Below are 20,000 nucleotides of genomic sequence, written 5' to 3'. Positions count from 1 at the left end.
TCAAAATTGATAAATTTATATAATTTATAAATATATATATATAACTTTTATATATATATATATATATAGCTATATATATATATATATATATATAAAATCATTCATAAAGTACTAAATTACACTATTAAATTACATTAAAATATTACATTGCATTAATTAAAATATATAATAAAACAAATTAATTAAAATAAATGACTACATTAAAATACATTACATTAAAATGAATGATTAAATTGTTTTCATTTACACTGAATATACTGAGCATATTTATTATGTATATATAAATACACACATACAGTATATATACATGTACATGATAAATATACACATTAAGCATTATCTAAACAAAAATATTATCACGGATGCAACAGCACTAATTTATATACACATTTTTTAATGGTAACTGAAGCTAAAATTTGTATTGTATTTTTTTTAAAAGCAGAACCTAAATAAACTTTTTAATTACAAGTAAAATGTATTTTTTTACCAAATCTGTTATATTTTTAAAATACGTCTTTACTTTAATTTAATGAAAGTAGCTTTCCGTCATTTCATGAACCCAATAATTTCCCGCAAGAATTCAAGTTTGAATATTATTCCCATAAATTGAGATGAGACGTCTCTCCAGCTGTCCACTAGAGGTCAGCACCTCCTGACTCTTAATGTCATCAAAGCAGTAAAACAATAAAGATATTTGAAATAGAATTGGTTAGTTTTTATTTTTTTTTTTTTTTCTTCATTAGTACGAATTAAATCAGTGTTATTTCGGTGTCAGAGATGCTATTTTATGTCATTTCATATTTTTAAAAGTTTGTTCATTTTATTTCAGTATTAGTTATTGGGATAAACTACTGTAAATGAAAACGATAAATGTATTTTTTTTTTTATGTTCACGTAAGCGCGTATCGAAGTATATTCCCGAATAAGAAAGAACGCACCGAACTAGAAGGCGAACGCTTAACTTTATTAACAAATATCACAAAATAAATAGACGTCTTTATTTCTGTATGTAACATGAATGCAATCCTTGCCAGGCGCTTCATGCCTAGAGATTTTTGCTAGTATTTATTTCATAGTGACATATTTTATCATCTGAAGAAGTGGTTTATATGCGTCACTGAATCTTCAGTAGGATTCGCGGCCATTTTTGTCAACATGTTTGATCCACTCAAAAACACGATGCGCGATTTATCATCACAATACGCCAATAATGAAACAGTATTACACAAACTTTGCTCACTGTAATGTGCGCTGAACACACACACACTCTCTCACACACACACACACACATAGACTCACACTCTCACTCACACACACACTCTCACACATGCACTTACACACACACGCTCAGGGTCACTGGAACACAGCCGAGGCCAGGCCGCTCTTCCTGAAAGTCTCCGCCACGTGTCTGGAGTGCTGTATTTTGGCCGAGAGCGCCTCGAACACGTCGTTCTGGTCCAGCGCCGTGGCCGTTCTGTAGATGAACAGTCCCAGCGACTCCAGACCTCTCATGCCCAGGTTCACACCACAACCTGCATCAGAGTTCAAAGTGAAAGTGTTCGCTGTAATGAAACCAATCAAATACAGCTGCCGTATAGTGCTACAGAATGTAAAAGCATAAATATAAAAGGCATTCAGTTTATTAATATTGTTTTGTTTTATTGGCTTTATCTTATTTACTGCACTCACTATCAAAATTTATGAGATGTGTGTGTGTGTATATATATATATATATATATATATATATATATATATATATATATATATATATGTATGTACATGTTTGGCTTTCAATCAAGTTTTAATATTGACAAAAAACTATTGATAAGACTGAAAATAAAAAATACAAAATAATTATTATAACATTTTTAAATAATGTATTATAATAAATATTATAGTCAACATTCCAGTGCTTTGTGCCAAAAACAATATTACACACACACACCTATATATATATATATATATATATATATATATATATATATATATATATATATATATGTGTGTTTGGCTTTCAGTCAAGTTCTAAATAGTTACTTTGTTGGGACACACACACTAAAGTAAAATACTACTAAAGACTAAATTTTGCTAAATAAAATATGATATTATTATATTCAATCCTTATTAAGAATATGTTTTTAAGAGGTACATGTCACAGCATAACAGGGTCGAACTGAAAGCGCAGTCCTGCAAATCAGTTATTTTTATATCATATTATATCAATTAAATTTTAATTTTAACGAAGGCAAAACTTTATTTATTTACTTAGTCGTATTACAAAAGTCCGGTTATAATATTCAGAACCCTAAATAAATATAGTTTTACTTAATAAATGTATGTTAGTGAGGTACGATGAGCTGGACCGGGAGGGTGAGATCTCACCGGTGTCGAAGTTGAGCACTCGAGCGGCTTCCCCCTCCACGGTCACGGCCACGTGGTCTCCCTCGATGTACGCGGCGCTGACTCGTCTGTAGGACAGCATGATCTCGAACAGCTTGCGGCTGCACTGCATGTGGTGCAGCGTGACTTCACTCAGGCGAGGCTCGATGTCCGTCTTGTACGCGTTGAACGACTGGTGGAAGATGTTCTTCATGATCTGAGACAGCGGAGAGCGAAGAGACCCGTTCAGACTGTGTCGCGCGCGCGCACGCACGCACGCACGCGCACGCACAGAGCGACCGTAACCTGGTTCTTTCTATTCTTTCGTTAAACTCTCCAAAGAAGGCAAAAACTGAGTCAGAGGTGTAAAATATATCATTTCATTTACGCCGTTTAGTTGGCCCCTGGTGGTATATTTCGGAACTGGATGTTATTTGTATTTTTGACTGTTTTGTTTGTTTATTATATGCCACGACCGACCAATCGGAATCAAGCATTCACGAGAAGCGCTGGGCGATATCGACAAAAACAGTACTTTTTTTCATAAAGTACAAAAATCGGTATTTATCACGATATTCGTTTATCATTAACGGTGAGGAAAACGTTTGTTTGTAAGGCCCTGAGAATGAATGGCATCCGAATATTATATGCGCGTTTTGTAATATCACGTGAAAAAAAACCCAAAAAAACAAGATGCGTAAATTGCAAAAAAAAAAAAGCAATTAAAAAACCTTTTTAGAAAAGAAACTTTTTAATGGAAATTCGTTTGAATGCAGCCCACCCTGAGAGTTGAAAAAGTCATGTGACTTTGCGTCGCGCGAGGCGGGAAAACTCGACTTCAAACCGATCTCAACGAAATATCCAGAGCTTACTATAACTGTCAGCAAATTTTAGCGCAATCTTGATTTGATATTGTTTATTTCCCAGCCCTACCGTTAAATAAAATGCTATTATTTTGTGTAAAAGAGCAGCTTGAACGTTTTTCGGCATTTCTTAACTATTTTAGATTTTAGTGAATTGGCGGCTAATTTTTCAAAATAAAAGCATTTTCAGCTGAATCACATCATACAGACACATTCAAAATCGCCTTATAAAAATATTTGTTTTCTCATTCGCGTTTTACTTTAGAAAGTCATACGGTCCGGAGCGACCCAATCAGCAGGCGCTACGGCATTTATCAATTAATGTGACGTTAATTCATATTTCATCAATCAGCGCTGATATTGCAGCACTGTTACAACAGCAACACTTTTTTGCATTTCTATGTTGGTTGAGGTTGAGGCGTCTTACTGAAGAGTTGGCTGTGTGGCGCAGGAAGTGCATCATTTTGGAGTCCGCGTCTGAAGTGCAGGCCAGAGCCATGTAGCGGTTCCGGAAGGTTCCGTAGATCTTCAGATGAAAGCCGGGCTTCGCCGCGGGCTGAGAGGAGCCGCGTGATTCCCTCGTGGTGTCGATCCCGTACGCCGACAGATCGAAATACAAACTGTGTGCTCGGATCTCGGGCGTGGGAACCTACAAAACACAGATCGTCTTACTTGATATCTTAAAGCGGCCCTATCGTGGATTGTTGAAAACGTGTGCTGGTGAATAAAAACATGCTGCAAAGTTTTAAGCCCCCGAAAGTGCACTGTGCATAAAGTGCATAAAGACTATCAAAAGAAAGAGTCGACTCGGAATCATTCAAACGAGTCTTTTTTAAAATGAATCCCAAACTGTTTCATTTTGACATCCCGCCCATTTTTTGTTATATTTACAATTATTCATAAGTCGTCCTCAACATATTTAAAAATTTGTTACGTGTCCCTTTAACTATTATTCGTTAATTAAGTATTCTAGACACAAAAAAGCCGAATTGCCTCTTCTGTTCCCCATCTTGGCGATCTTTTACTCTGATGAAATGAAGACAGATAATTTCATTGGACTAAAGAGGTTTCTAATGGGGAGCAAAATCTCCCAGCAGGCACTATTTACTGAAACAATTGAATAATAGTGGCGGAAGCATCAGTACAGTACAGTCCAGCCTGGTCATGTTCTGGCCTTCAAGGATTTCGCATTTGACTACTGCGTATTCCTAAATGAAATCAATGGGAACATGTCTGTCATTTTTATGAAATCAATGTGCATTGTGTGAAGTGTTCAGACCTCTGTATTATTTTGTGTTTAAAGGTTTATCATTTCAGGTGTGAAGAAGAAATTTCTTAAAGGTACGGCACCACAAATCCCAGCGTTTGGATCAACATCTTCTGTAGGTTTTGCAACAGCTCTTGTTTAAAGTTGACTGTTGATATATATGTATTTCGCTAACCTTTTTACAACCATTTAGCAATAAACCTTGTTTTAGCATGTTTTTCGACATTAACAACCGATATTGTTTTAAATGCTGAAGGTAAGCCTCAAAATTTCAGCATTTTTTACATGTACGCTAGTATACAACCGTCTTTGAAAAAGTGTGACACATAGAAAATGTAACCTTTGTCTAGTGTCTGCGCTATTTCTCTCCAAACATTACGAGCAATCTCAAAATGATTGTATTTGATTGGATATAAATATTGGTCTCCAAACAGGTTCCCGCTGACTTACGTTTTATTTTGTGACGATACAACGGAAGTCAATGGGAACCGAAAATGCTTGGTTGCCACCGTTCTTCAGAATATCTTTTGCGTTGAGTAAAAGATGAGATTGGTTTGAGGCTCACGGAGAGACTGACAGTCGTGAATCTTCAATATTCAGAGCCTGGTTTCTGTTGGGCTAATTAGACTGAAACCCTGCTTATCTCTGAACCTTATCAAGGTCGCTAAACCTTGTTTGATGAATAACTGTATACGTAACAGAAACTAACAAAACAGCCTGTCGGGGGACGCTAGCTGACCTCGGTTATCTGCGTTGGCTAAATCCGCTATGCCATCTGTTCAAACAAAAAGCCCATTAACCAAAGACAGAGAGAAAAATCAATTACACGAACTCTCACTGTAAACCAAACCGGCGTAAAAACAATCGAATTACTGACAGAATCTGTTCCTCGTAACAGCTAATGATGGAGGCCGCAGCTTCTCTCCGCCTCACCTGCATCATCAGTGTTTATCGCCGGCAAAAATAGACTCCATTATTATTCATAATGGCTTAATTTCCTCACCCCTATTCATAAAATGAATCAGCCCAGCAGACGACCTCATGACCGCAGAGTGCTCGGACTGACGTTCAGTTCGTATTCAGAAACACAAATGAGAGCTTTCTGAGAATAACTGCATGGGACGAGGAAAAAATGACTGCTGTTGAGATCTAATGGTGTGATGGTGTGTAAATTTGTGTAATTTGTTTGAAATAACATTAAAATGTACTGATTTATATAGTGAATTTATGGCAAACATCTTACCGATTAGGTTACCGATTAAATGTTTTACATTTCATTTCAGATTTTTTTTGGTTCGACTACTTGTATTTACTTTTATAGCGTCTAGAATATAGAAGGATGCATAAACATACTGAGCTAAAACTTTTCGCGTGCGCTTTTGTTTTTCCATATTTGTCATGGTTTCTTATCAGAATAAAAAATTCTGTAATTAATTACTCTCCCTCATGTCATTCGTAAGACCTTCGTTCATCTTCGTAACACAAATTAAGATATTTTCCATAAAATCTGAGAGCCATCTTTCCCTCAATGGACAGGAGCTGAAATGATCCAGGTCCAGAAACATAATAAACACATGAGTAAATAAATCACTTCAGTTTTGTGATGCTACAAGAATCCTCTTTTTACCACAAAGAACATTTTTTACATATTTTTACATATTCCCACATTTTGGAGAACATGTTTGGTGTAAGCAGCGTTGGTCACATGCATCTCACCTGTCTCTGATCCAGTCTTTCTATAGTTGCATTGGCACCGTAAGCGCGACATGATTCTACGATGTAATCAGCGCTGATGCCCAGCACCGAGCAGGAGTCTCCACACGAACCGTCAGCAACCACAATCACCCGCGGCCATTCACCCCTCGGCATCTTCCTCAGGTACTCCTCGCTGAACTACAGGATCACAGCAACACAAAACATTCAGGCTTGATTCTCACCAGCGGCCTCTTTTAAGGGAATCAAAACCCTGCAGCACGGTCAGAACAGTCTGATTGCCCGAACCAGTTCGTTTTTGGTCAATAAAAACATGATCTGGTTTCTAAATGAGAGACTAAATCAAAATCAACACGCACACTCCAATTCTCCATCAAATGCTCATTAGGAGCCAAAAAACACAATGCTTAGGAAACACACGTTTTGTGTTTTTCACTGTTTAGTGCTATTTCAAACATCAGGACCAATTATTAGATTGGATTCATGTCTTTATGACATTAAAGCAAAACAGAACTTGCCTATGGCAGCATACTTCTCGACAAAAAAACTTATCATTCATTTGCACAGACAGCCACAAGTAAAGTCTTTTATTTGTCACTGGCAGTGTGTGCTCCTCAGCGCAGAAGGACATTTTCCTTAAACCAGACTGACAGCCTGTCACCCAGAATAGCTCTAAATGAAATGAAACTCAAGTCTGGTTTGGTTTATTGGACGTGAGCGTCTAGATACATCAGAGACCTGGAATAAATAGACAGGTCTGAAAGTCCAAGGCCAGAGAAAGGCATTAACACAAACTGGAACCATTTCCTCGCAGTACACGACTGTGTCTGACATACTGAACAGAATATACAGTATAATGCCTAATATTTCGAATGTACATAAAGTATGTGAAATATTACAAACGTATGCTAAATGCTTTTGTATGTTTGAAAGGCATTTAGTTAAAATAACGTTAGACTTAAAAAATATTGTTGGTATAAAACCGAATGCTTGAAGCTACTAACTACTAACTACTAACTCAAGCAGAGATACCGGAAGAGAGAGATTTTTACAGAGAGAGAGAGTCTTTGGTTCAGTGACGAACGGCTCGGCCCTCAGAAGAACACAGTCAAGATAAGATGCCCAAAATGACCCACGCAAACATCTGTCTTGGCTAAAAAAAAAAATCCCTTTCAGCATGCAGCAAACCCACAAAAGAAAGATCGCTTTTATAGTGAACAATAAAATACTGCTGGCCCTAAAAAAGACCAAAATAGGAAAGAGAAAGAGAGAGTTATGGCTGTCTGTAGCTTTATGAATGCTTTCTCACTGCATCTGTTAAGTCACCTGTTCGTTGTATGACAGACATCGGGTAATCAGTTAGTTGGCACTAAATGTGTATTTAATGAAACGCTTTGAAAAACAGCCATCGCAGTAATTTCCTGTTTGTCAGAGCCATCTGTCAGAACAGCCTAAAATGCTGTCTCATGGTGATAGAAGCTCATTGGTGCTTGTATCTTTATTCCTGAGGCAATCCCTGCTCTACATAAAAAGATAAAATGTTCAATCTTAAATGAAATGGAAAGAGCCTTACCTGTGAGAAGAAGACTTGAGATCTGTCTGTCTGTCTCATTTATTTACGGTTCACGGTAGAATAAAAACATGGTAACTGGTTTTTCTAGTTGTTCTAAACTGCTTATTAGTTGATGCAAGGTGGTTGTTAACTGGTCCAAGCTGGTAATTTGTTGATCCAGACCGGTCAATATTTGTTGGTTATTGTTAAACTGACTAGTTGGTCCAATCTGGTAATTCCTTGGTCACTAGATGGGCCAAACTGGTTATTCGTTGGCTCAAGCTGGTTATTAACTAGTCCATGCTGGTTATTAGTCGCACCAAACTGTTTATTAGTTGTTGAATGTTGGAAATGAACTAGTCCTACTTGTCCTTTGCTGATCCATGCTGGTTTGTTACATTAAGCTGGTAAGTAATCTTAGTTTAAACTGGTTATTAGTTGAGCCATAATGGTTATTGATTGGTGAAACTTGGTTATTAAATAGTCTGTGCTGGATGTTAGATTGTTTAAGGAGATCATTACCTCGTTTTAGCTGGTTATGGCAAGGTCAAACTGGTTATTAGTTGGTCCCGAATGTTTCTTATCTGGTCTAAGCTGTTCATTGACTGTTTAAATTGGTCACTAGCTGGTTTAAATGAGTTAGCTTGGCTTTTGTTATTTGTTATTGATATTAGTTTTTGTAAGCTGGTTTTTAACTGGTAATTTGCTGGTCATTAGCTAGTTTAACCTGGTAATTAGCTTGGCGAGTTATTAGTTTGTGAAAGATGGTTATTAACTTGTCCAGTCTAGATTAAGATGGTCATTGCCCAAATTGGTTATTAGTTGGTATAATATGGTTAGTAACTGATCCAATTTAGCTGGGCCAAACTTATTATTAGATGACCAGGCTTGGGTGCATTTCCCAAAAGCAGCTATGGTTGCAAGTTTCGTCATTACCAATAAAGTTCAATGGAACTTGCGACCATAGTTAGATAACAATGCTTTTGCAAAAACCCTAACCCTAACATCACCCCTGAAAAGTAGATGGTCTGTTCCAAAAACTAGTTAGACCACCTTAACCTGTGATAATCAGCTGCTTGCTGGTCCACCAGTGTCTACCAGCTGATAACATCTAATAACCAGCTAGATTACAGTTCCAATGTTCCAGCTATTGATGTGATATGAGTAGTACGGGACAAAGTGAGACTAACTATTATAGTAACTTTAACACGTGGTATTTATTAAGCGGTATAGAAACCACAACTCGCACCCACCTTTGTACCCAAATGGACTTTCACGTCAACCTTTTGCTTCTTCTGCTCCAGGATGCTCAGCAAATACTCCTGAAACACTCCGATTTTGGTGAAGAAGTGTTCGTTGTGCCAGCAGCCTTCCATGTTGTCAAAATCCACCCCCAGGTCCAGAAGGAAGCGGACGCTTCGGGGGTCCAGCGCGATCTGCTGCGGTCTGCAGAGCAGCGCGCTCCGGTAGCGCTCGTCCAGGAGCGTCAGTTTCAGCACTTTACCGGAGCGGACAGCGACCAGAGCCGCGGTCAGACCGATCGGACCCGAGCCCACGATCAGAACCGAGATCCGAGCCCGCCACTGGCGGATCCCGTCCAGACTCACCTTCACCACCACGTACACCAGCACAGCGAGCAAAGTGCTGAGCGCGGTGTCGTACGCCAGCGTCCGGTACTGATCCACGGGGCTCTCCGCGCTCACCGCGACCATGGCGCGACCGTTCGGGGGAACTGAAGGCAGCACGCTTCACTTGTTGAGGAGCTTTGCCATCCCTGGCTGCCACGTTACATGTGGGAGGTGAAGACTGAACACGCTCCCTTGCTCGAGCAACTCACTCCGCACTTCCTCTCTCTCTCTTTCCTCTCTCGCTCGCTCTCCCCTTATACAGAAGAAACCGGTGTCTAAATGCGCATCTTTTTTGTTATTGTTGTTGTTTTGAACGCACTGCAGTTCTTTTGGGCTGCTGCTGCCGGTGTCTCGATGCGTGTGCGCGAGCGTGCGTTTAAGGGGGCTGGGTATTTTAAAGGAACTTAGGCGTTTTAAACGCGCAATGGATATTATGTATTTGTCACGCCAAGCAATGCAGCCTTACGCGCGAGTTTTAGTCACCCCAAGACGGATTCGTCATTCCCTGAATGAATGAATGGTTTTTAGAGTGGCTGTTTTGGATTTATGAATGAAATGTGGTTTGTAATAGCTGAAAAGAGCTTTAAGGTTTACCAAAAAATGTGAAAGTAATCATTCACTCACCCTCTTGTGTTGTTGTGTGACTTTGTTTGGAGCACAAAAGGAGGCAATTTGAAGAATTTGGGTTACTGCTACAGTTCTGTGGGAAAGCAATGATAGATTTCTGGTATATAACCAACATGTATATATATATATATATATATATATATATATATATATATATATATATATATATATATATATATATATACACACACACAGTCTTATGCAAAAGTTTTTTTTTTTTTTTTTTATTGAACAGATGAGTCTCTCTCAAACATTGGTGCATGGTTACTCTTTATGTCATAAATCGAACAAAGATAAAATAAAAAACATTATTGTGGCACTGATCAAAAGTTTGGGCACCCTACATAATCAGTATTTAGCAACACCTCCCCTGGCAGATATCACAGCCTGCAAACGCTTTTTATAGCCAGCTAAAAGTCTTTCAGCTCTTGGGATTTTCTCTCATTGTTCCTTGTAATTTTCCTTGGCCGTCTTGCATGTGATGTGATGGCCATTCCAAAACCTTCAGCTTGCGTCTCTTGAGGTATCCCATAGTGGATTTGGAGGTATGTTTAGGATCATTGTCCTGTTGTAGCTTTTTTTTTTTACAGATGGTGCGATGTTTGCTTCCAGAATTTGCTGGTATTTAGTGAAATCCATTCTTCCCTCCACCCGTGCAATGTTTTTTTCTGACCAGCATACAAGCAGATCTCTCCGAGAGTTTTCTTGGTCTTCCAGATCTCATCTTGTCCTCCACAGTTCCCAAGAACTGCCATCTCTTAATTACATTTCTCATTGTAGAAACTGCAAGCTGACAACGCTTTGCTATTCTTGAAGCCTTCTCCTGCATTGTGGGCATTAATTTTCAGAGTCTTACACAGCCGCTTGGCGGATCTCACGGTTGTTGAGTGTCTGCAAGTATGTGCACAAGGTTTGAAGAGTCAAAGTATTTGTGAAGCTTTGCAATTGGCATTTACTAATGCCATGCATCAGACATAACAAGCCGAATAAGGTCTGAAACCTTGTAAAAAGAATCTGAGACTCTGGAACTCTTTGAGTGCCCAAACTTTTGCACAGTGCCTTATTAATGTTTTTATTTTTCAGTTTATGGCATAAGAAGTAACTGTGCAGCTTTTTTTGTTGAAAATATAGCACCTTTTTTACATTTCCAAGTGAGACTGTGTTAACATCTTTTCAATTAAAAAATCACCAACATCTGTTATTTATCAAATATATAACATATACAGTATATACAGGTTTTTTTTGCTCATACATCAAATTCCAGTTTAAAGCTGTTGCAAGTTGCAATAAGGTCGGCAATGGTTGTCATCAGGTCGCATTCTTGCAGTAGAAAAAAAAACAACAATAATAATATAAGATTAAATTATGTTGTGATGGGGTTGAATTGCATGGGGTTGAAAGCCTAATCTTAATTTTAACCGGTGTTCTTTCAAAATTGTAAGATTTTCAAAATGATGGTCCCTTTTGAGCATTCTGTTGACAATAACTAACGTTGTATTAATAGACTGTTTGATTAGTGATAGTCTCTCAACAGACATTCTACTGACTATAAGTAATTTCGCAAGTAGGTGTTAACTTATTCTAACCCTACCAGTCTAATAATACTTTAATAACACTGCAATGAGAGTCAATAGATATGTATGTGCAACATTACTTAAAGTGAACAGAATGTGTTAAAGTGACCATCAAAATAAAGTGAAACCATTATGTGTTATATTTATGGTTTCGACTATAAGGTATACAGCTGCTGGAAGCCAACAATATATATTTTTCTATTAGATTGTGTTTTATTCATGTCTACTCCTACCCCAACCATAAACATACCCTTACAGTAATGCAGATACATTAAATATTGTTGTCCAGCGTGACAAAAAAGATGCGGTATTGATGTGCGCATGCTCAGTAAGCCTTGGTAGGAAAATCTGATGGGTAGGATAAAATGTCAGGACACCAGCATATATTCATTTATGATCAATTTTCTGTTGAATAGGCTGTATAACAGAGTTGAATGTTTGGTGAGGCCAAAATAACTGCAACCACAATGAAAAACTGTACTATACGTAACATGTTTTATGTCTGTCTTTAAATATCACTAACATAGGTGCTAATGTTACAGGGTTGAACAGAATATAACAGGGTTGAACAGAAAATTTACTTTAGGGAAAACCGTGCAAGAATGTACAGACACTGCTGCAGTTCCTGACAGTAAACAGATTAACCTTTCACGAAAAACAAAAGAAAAAGTCTAAAAGGTTAGCAGATTCTCATCTGAAATCAATAGCATTATACTGAACTTTTACATTAACAAACAGAACTTTACTTGCAGATGCGATATTATCACCTCAGTATTTTCAAACACCACACTTCTCAGAAAGGCAAGATGTTGGTCGGTCTCTGGTTTTTGTAACGTCAGTATACTCCAGACTATTTTTAGAGTTAGTTTGTCGTACTTCTCGAGATGCGATGTTATTTCCAGCTTTTATTGATTCTCAAGTGCTAAAACTGTCAAGTCGATGAAATCCAGTCTCAGATGAAACTGTAATAAATTACTGCTCCGCTTTCCAAACTGTGTATTGTATTCTGCGATGTTTACTGCGGTGCAGTGTTGTAAATTGCATATTTGACAGTGGAAAAAATCTGTAATATTCAGAAACGACAAATTACAACCGTGAAATCACAGCATCAGTGATACCAAAGGCAGTGGTGCTTTTTTGCCTCCAAGGCCCCTGCGTATAACCATGATTCATGCTTTTGGAAGTTTCAAGGACAGTTACATTTAGATTTAGTCCTTTAGCAGACACTTTTATCCAAAGCGACTTACAAATGAGGACAATGGAAGCAATAAAAATGAACAAAAGAGCAAATGATATTCTATAATAAGTGCTATAACGAGTCTCAGATTAACGCAGTACACAGAGCAAGTTTTTTTTATTATAAAATTAGAAAAAGAGTAGAGCAAGCTAGTCAGCAAAATCAATATTTTAAGAAACAAATAGTAAAACTAATTTTGGGGGATTGTAGATTAAAATAATTAGGACAATGGTAAACTTTATCCACTACAAAAGCTCATTTCAATTTGAAGCGCGCTACAGGGGCTGAAAAAACAAGACATTTTGAAAAGATTCAGCTGGGAGAGCATCAGCACCTAATTAAGATAATTGACATCAGGTCTGTAACATGATTAGCTACAAAAGTGGTGTCTCAGAGAGAAAGAGTCTCTCAGAGATGGGAAGAGATTCTTCGATCTGTGAAAGAGTGCGTAAAAAGAGTGTGAAGCACTTTTTAAAAAAGCAGTTCCTCAACGTCAGATTGCAAAGGCTTGGAAAATCTCATCATCTTTAGTGCATAACATCATCAAAAGATTCTGAGAGACTGGAGAAATCTGTGTTTGTTTGATAGACATGGTCTTTAAGGCCCTCAGGTGACGCTGCATCAGTCATTGGCATGATTCTGTCACTGACATTACTGAATGGGCCCAGGAATACTTCCAGAAACCTCTGTCGATAAACGCAATCAGCCGTGCCATCTGCACATGCCAACCAAAAGCTTTATCAAGAAAAAAGCAAGGCGTATGTTAACATGGTCCAGAGACGCTGTCGTGTCCTGCGAGCTAAGGCTCGTTTAAAATGGACTGTTTTAAAGTGAAAAAGTGTTCACACGAGTCCAAATTTGACATTCTTGTTGGAAATCATGGACGCCAAAATCATCAGGGAGGCCTTCCAGCGTGGGATTGGCGTTCAGTTTAAAAGCCAGCATTTCTGATGGTGTGGGGGTGCATGAGTGCATACTGTATGGGCAGCTTGCATGTTTAGGAATTAATTGTGAATTCTGTGAATTCTGAAAGGTATATAAAGGTTTCAGAGCAACTTATGCTCCCCTCCAGATGACGTCCGTTTCAGGGAAGGCCTTTGTATTTCAGCAGGACGAAGCAAAACCACATACCGCAGCTTATACAACAGCATGGCTTCAGAGTAAAAGAGTCCTACTGATTGACCTGCTGCAGTCCAGATCTTCTTGAGATCTCACCTAGAGAGAATATTTAGTGCACGATTAAATGAAAAATACTTCAAAGATGACCACAAACTCTTCAGCAACTGGAAACCATTCCAACACCAAAACTCAAAAAGCTCATGACCGCAATGCCCAGATGTCTTCAAGCTGTTTTGAAAAGAAGAGATTCTACATTAAAATAAGCATAATTCTGGAACAATCAACAATGTAAACAGCATTTCAGCACATTTTATAATACGCAAAAATCAAACAGTATCACATCTGTGCATCATGCACATGAATTTCTGAAATTAACAGGTGATTTTAATCTGTATCAACTTCCAAGCTGTTGAAAAGATAACGGTAATTATCACATTTTGATCAAATGTTTAATGTCATAATATAAATGCACATTTTACAATGATTTATTAGTCCTTTGATGATTTTGAGCCATACATATTTTTTTGTCTTCATTACAGTTAATCGCTTGATAAAAGATTTCAAATTCTGTCCTTGATGCATATTGAAAATCATAATGATTTGTAGCAGTTCTGTTCGTTTTTATTTCTGCTCTCAGGTCCACCTGAAGGTGTCTTCCATTTGAGGACTTCCTCTTAGCTACTGTTGCCATGGGCTCAGTCTTTCAGGGTCAAAGCTTTTCTTTATAGGTGCTTCAAACCAGCAACCATTGAAAGAGGCTCTCTGACTAAAATAGGATTGAACTGAACACTCATTTGAGTCAGAAATAAAATCGTTGCACATCAAACCTAAGTTTGCATTATACGAAAGGACTAAATCCCTCACCACTTTTTATTTACTTTTATTCTTTGTAACGCCGTGAACTTAAACGATGTGTCGGATGCAGCAATTTCCTCCTCTACAGTCTCTTTTCTCATTTGACATTCATCAGGGTAAGTGTGCTGACTCTGGCCCATACTGCAGATCAATATGGGGACAAATGTCCTGCTTGACTTGCCTGGACTCACATTAGCACTTCAACCTTTATTATAATAAGCTGGAAAGGGCTGTGCAAGATGAGCAGGGAGCACAAACTCAATGTCTGTGACATCCATTTACAAGAGGATCAACACAGAAGGAGGAGGTCAAGTCATATCTATACACTACAATGCCGTTGTTGACTCTTTTTGTCTTGGCCCTGTAAGAAATAATTTCAAAACAACTCAATTACAGTGTCCTAATAGTGCACAACACAACCAAATCGCCACAACACACAGCACTAATATCAGTGTTGTGGCTTGTTTCTGTTGTGTTGCGCTAACTTCGTTTTGTCGGTGTGGCTTGTTTGCATTGTTTTGTGCTAATACTGTTGTGCCTTGTATCCATTTTGTTGTGGGCCACCATACAGAATGCACCCCGGCAACCACCTAGCAATAGTGACACACAAACAAGCACCTTTAACACCTGGAAACCACCTAAAAGCCAAACATCATGCCAGTGAACAGCAAACAATAATACAAGAATCTAGCTTCCACCAATCCATAAAAACCGAAACAACTACACAGCAGCGTGCTAGAAATGTCTCCAAGTAAATGGCAGCTGCATGTAGCAAAGCCCTGAAAAACACCCAAAACACCCTGGAAACCACATAGCAGCACGTAAAACCTAGCAACCTCATAACAATGCTATGGCAACCACCCATTAATCCCAATAAATCACCAATGGTTATGCAACTTGAACCAAAGCAACATGTTAACCACGTAAAAACTACTTTGATATAATAACTACATAGCAATGCCCTAAGAACCACCTAGCAATCTCCTAACAACCATATAGCAACCCTTTAACAAGCATCCAGAACAACAAGGCCAGATTTTGATGCCTTGATAACCACCTAGAAACATCAAGGTAAAGAGATGTGTGCAGTGGAACAATAAAATCATACCTTAGCAACCACCTGACGACAACCTAGCAACTGTCAAGAACATTCTAGCAATAACATTCTGAAAATGAGTCAGAACACCTAGCAACCATCCAGAACATTCCAGCAATGCACACAACGCATAAACAATCATGTAGAAACGTCACAACAGCATAGTAATACCATGATAACCACATAGCAACACCCTAGTAACCACACATCGATACTCAAACAACCACATGTAACACCCACTAACTGTTGATAAAACCTCACAGCCTGTGAGCTTTGTACAAACAGAGCAATGCCCTAGCAACCAGAACATTCCAGCAACCACTCCACCAATCATACACTGAAAATGACTAGCAACCACCCAGAACAATATAGCATCCACCCACAACATATTAGAAACGTGCAACTCTGAACATCTAAAACAACTGGATAGCAATGCCTTAAGATCTACCTAGCAACACCCTAGCAACCACAAAATGACACCTTAACAACAACTCAGACACATAGTGCGGTTGTGTTGATAGAAACTTCACGACCTATGAGTTTTGCACTAATAATACAACAATACATTTATAAACCCACCTAGCAACGCCCTAGCAACCATCCAGAACATTCCAGCAGAAAATAACCACATAGCACAGTTTTGTAGACACAAACATCATTGCATTGAGTTTTGTTCAGGTAACCACATAGCAACTCGCTAAAACCATATGACGCCCCGGCAACCAACCACAACACCCTAACAACATGGCGGTGAACACAAAATAACAAAAGGGCTGAATTTATGAATTCCCCAGTGCGCTTCAAATCAAACCGAAACAGCAAAATATATAAAGGGAGTAAATGGGCACTAAGGCAATGGCGCTTTTAACCACCTCCAGCAAACGCTTGTCACTCTTCAGGCACCTGGCAACCGCAGAACTGATTCATCCGAAGAGAATCCAGGTGTTAATTAACGACGGCCGGGCAGAAGGAGCCGGATAGCAAGCAACAGGATGATGATGAGGCGGCCAGCTGACATTTGCCATGTCTCTTAGCAACACCATATTACTTCTGTGATAGGTCTGCCGCGCATGTTACTCACACAGCGACAAGTGTTCATTCCATCATAAATAGTCTGGGTTGAGCTTTTTCTTTTTCAGTCAAAATGAGTCACGGCTTGCCAATGTTTTCTGTTTACTTTCTCAGTTCACGTGTCTGGTACAATTCATTGGTGCATATTATTTCAAAATTAATTTAAGGAACAGTGTATAAAAGCCTGCGAAAAATGTTCTCAACTCGTCCGAGATGATTTTGTTTCTTCGTCAGATTTGAAGAAGTATATCATTTGGGTCCTCTACCGTAAATGGGTGCCGTCAGTCTAAACAGCCGATAAAAACATTACAATAATCCGCAAGCAATCCACACCACTCCGGTCCATCAATTAAAGTGAAAAATGCATGTTTGTAATAAATTTATCAAGACGTTTTTATCTTTCTGAAATCCGTTATATTGCTTCCTTCAGTGTCAATTTGAGAAATATGAACATATCAAAGACCATTTAGCAGAATTTTGGGCTTGTATTTTGATGATATAAAGTAAAACAAAAAAAAACTGAATGATGTTTCTTACAAACGTGCATCTTTTGACTTCAAAATATAAGGGATCACTTGTGGGTTATTGACGGCACCCATTCGCTTTTTGAGGAGAAATTTTAATCTGAACTATTAATTTACCGAGCCATAAAAAGGTCACAGTGAGCACACGACGCCTGTGCAGGACAAGTTATATACCAGTTATATACCCCCCTGGACCAAAAAAATCTTAAGTCTAAGATGTTTTGTAAATTTCCTTCAATACATAAATGAAAACGTAATTTTCGATTAGTAATATGCATTGCTAGGAACTTCAAAGGCAGTTTTCTCCATTTTTTTGCACCCTCGGATTCCAGATTTTCTAATACTTGTATCTCTGCCAGATATTTCCAGTCCTAACAAACCCTAAATCAATGGAAGGATTTCAGACGATTTCAATTTCAAAAAGACTGACGCTTACGCTATAAGAGGACATGCTCAACATCTAGGGTCGGTATAATGTACGACGAGCAAACACCGCTAATGATAACATCATGCAGCTGCTTTGTCCTGCTCGCACAGCTGTTTTGACTAATGTTGACCAGTTGCCTAGAGATTTGGTTGTTTATAATCACAGTACATTGTCGACAGTATCAGCGCTTCTTATCTGTGTAGTAAAACGGGTTGGACGCCTCATACCGCTCTTTCATGTAACGTCGGCCTCAGACTATTACTCATGACTGCGGGTCACATCTAATGGCCGCAAATGAAGTATTCATTAAAGAAATAGGACATGGTGTACTCACGTACTACAGGCCGTTTTTCACAGAAAGCGCAAAAACCGTAACCACGTCAGTCATTAGCACTCCATTCTTAGACACGGGCTCAAAACCTCTTTTGCGATGCGCAAAGCCAAGCAAAAAATCTGCTGTTTTGAAAAAAAGAAGCGACGTTTAAGCTCAAATTTGAGCAAAATTCGCAAAACTAACATTGAACGGCAACGCTAGGTTTCAGCAAAGAAAATGATCCGCGAGCTAGCGACACTAGCGCTTTGCTGCTAGTTCGAAACAATAGCCGTGCTAACTGGTAACCGCTCGTTTTAAAAAAACAAGGGCGTTATTAGCATTAGCGTCCCTGACATGCTTTGCCGACAGAGGTTGTTTTTAGCATGTCGCTAAAGAAGGCCTAAGAATACTTACTCTTTGGTATTTTTGGTATCCTACTCTCTTCACCATTTTATATGGAATTTTTTTAGCTTGTCCCAATGCATCCTGGGAGATTCGGGGCTTCTATATTCTGCTTCGTCTCACTGGCTGCATACTAAATTGCATACTGCGTAAATAATAAGTAATTATGCTATATTTGTCATGTGACCTACGGTGCCATTCACAAATCCTCTTCAGTGGCCTCATGGGATAGGTGAGTGTCCATTAGATGTGCACTTCTCGTCTTGCCAAAAGTAGTGGTAGGTTACCTAGGGACTGTCTGTGTACTGTTTTATGAACGGACTGCTCTTTTCACATGCTGCTTTTTGCCTACTAACAACTATAGTGTGCAACACAGCTACTTTGTTCCTTTCGCTATTGCCTGGGCACTTCTTATTGCAAAGCATGTCGAAAGCCAAAAAAACAATACGGTCAACGCGATTCTACACAATGCAGCTCTGTTTACGACCTGTTTATGACTCAAATTGTAACGCGACGCACTCTGGATGCGGTGCAGAGGACAAGTTTACATCGCACGGGCTAAATCAACACGAGAATCCTTCCTAACGACGTTGTAATGGGTTCGAATGCACTTTTGATGTCTCAGCCAGGTCCTAAACCAAACACCGGTGCCTGGTGTTTATCTGGGCCGAAACAGTCCCTTGTGAAAACAACAGAAGACCACCGAAAGCCATAAGAAGAGCGCAACGGGCACGGGGCACACAGAGGAGGTCGCAACCTTTGTGAATCAAATGATAGAGGGCCGACGTGAGGTACTGGAGTCATAGATGCGCTTTATTGCTCGTTTATAATGCACTGATCTAAAAAACCCTGAGATGTATTGTGAGAGTACAAGCGCTGTTGAAGCCATCTGCAAAGGGAAATTGGATCTTGCAGACCAAACGAGCTACAGAGCATCTTCAGAGCCTCTAAGTCTGTAATGTTTTGTTATATATATATGAAATAAAAATTAATTTTTCAAATTTTGGGGGGTGGCATGCAGTAAAGAGATATCAGGATGCAACTATGCTATATTAATGAGGAAAAGGGCTAATATGCTAGTATGTTGGCGTAGGATTTTATTTATTAGGGCAAAAATACAAGCGGAGAAAAATATAATAATTATGTCACTCGCATGTGCTGCGACTTTCCAATAGTGTAGTAAAGGATATAAATTAATAATTAATTGTCCATGAATGTTAAAATGATAAAAAAAGGTTATCGTGACTTTTTCTGTGACAATTCTGACTTTTTTTTTTTTTTTTTTACTCGCAATTGCGATTTTATATTTCGCAATTCTGAGGGAAAAAATCGTATCACGCCTTTCTGAGAAAA

General features: G+C 38.7%; 2 protein-coding genes across 2 annotated transcripts in view; one reads left to right on the top strand and one right to left on the bottom strand.

The window, feature by feature from the left end:
* nudt7 (nudix (nucleoside diphosphate linked moiety X)-type motif 7) overlaps nt 1–39 on the top strand; it is a 2,606-nt gene extending 2,567 nt beyond the window's left edge. Inside the window, exon 3 of the mRNA XM_043228770.1 lies at nt 1–39. This exon is cut by the window's left edge and continues 543 nt beyond it. The gene's annotated coding sequence lies outside the window, so the exon portion shown is untranslated.
* Nucleotides 40–943: 904 nt separating this feature from the next.
* On the bottom strand, nt 944–9,733 carry si:dkey-234i14.6. Its single transcript, XM_043227205.1, has 5 exons — nt 9,028–9,733; nt 6,226–6,402; nt 3,670–3,891; nt 2,383–2,596; nt 944–1,532 (listed from the first exon to the last, which is right to left on the bottom strand). The coding sequence occupies exons 1-5, from the start codon at nt 9,484–9,486 to the stop codon at nt 1,354–1,356; spliced, it is 1,251 nt and encodes a 416-aa protein (XP_043083140.1). The 5' UTR covers nt 9,487–9,733; the 3' UTR covers nt 944–1,353.
* Nucleotides 9,734–20,000: the final 10,267 nt, after the last annotated feature.

This window comes from Puntigrus tetrazona, chromosome 25 (genome assembly GCF_018831695.1).
Source record: "Puntigrus tetrazona isolate hp1 chromosome 25, ASM1883169v1, whole genome shotgun sequence".
In the NCBI taxonomy this organism is placed as follows: Eukaryota; Metazoa; Chordata; class Actinopteri; order Cypriniformes; family Cyprinidae; genus Puntigrus; species Puntigrus tetrazona.
Note: the sequence above shows the minus strand (reverse complement) of the source record. Positions and strands in the feature narration are given on the sequence as shown.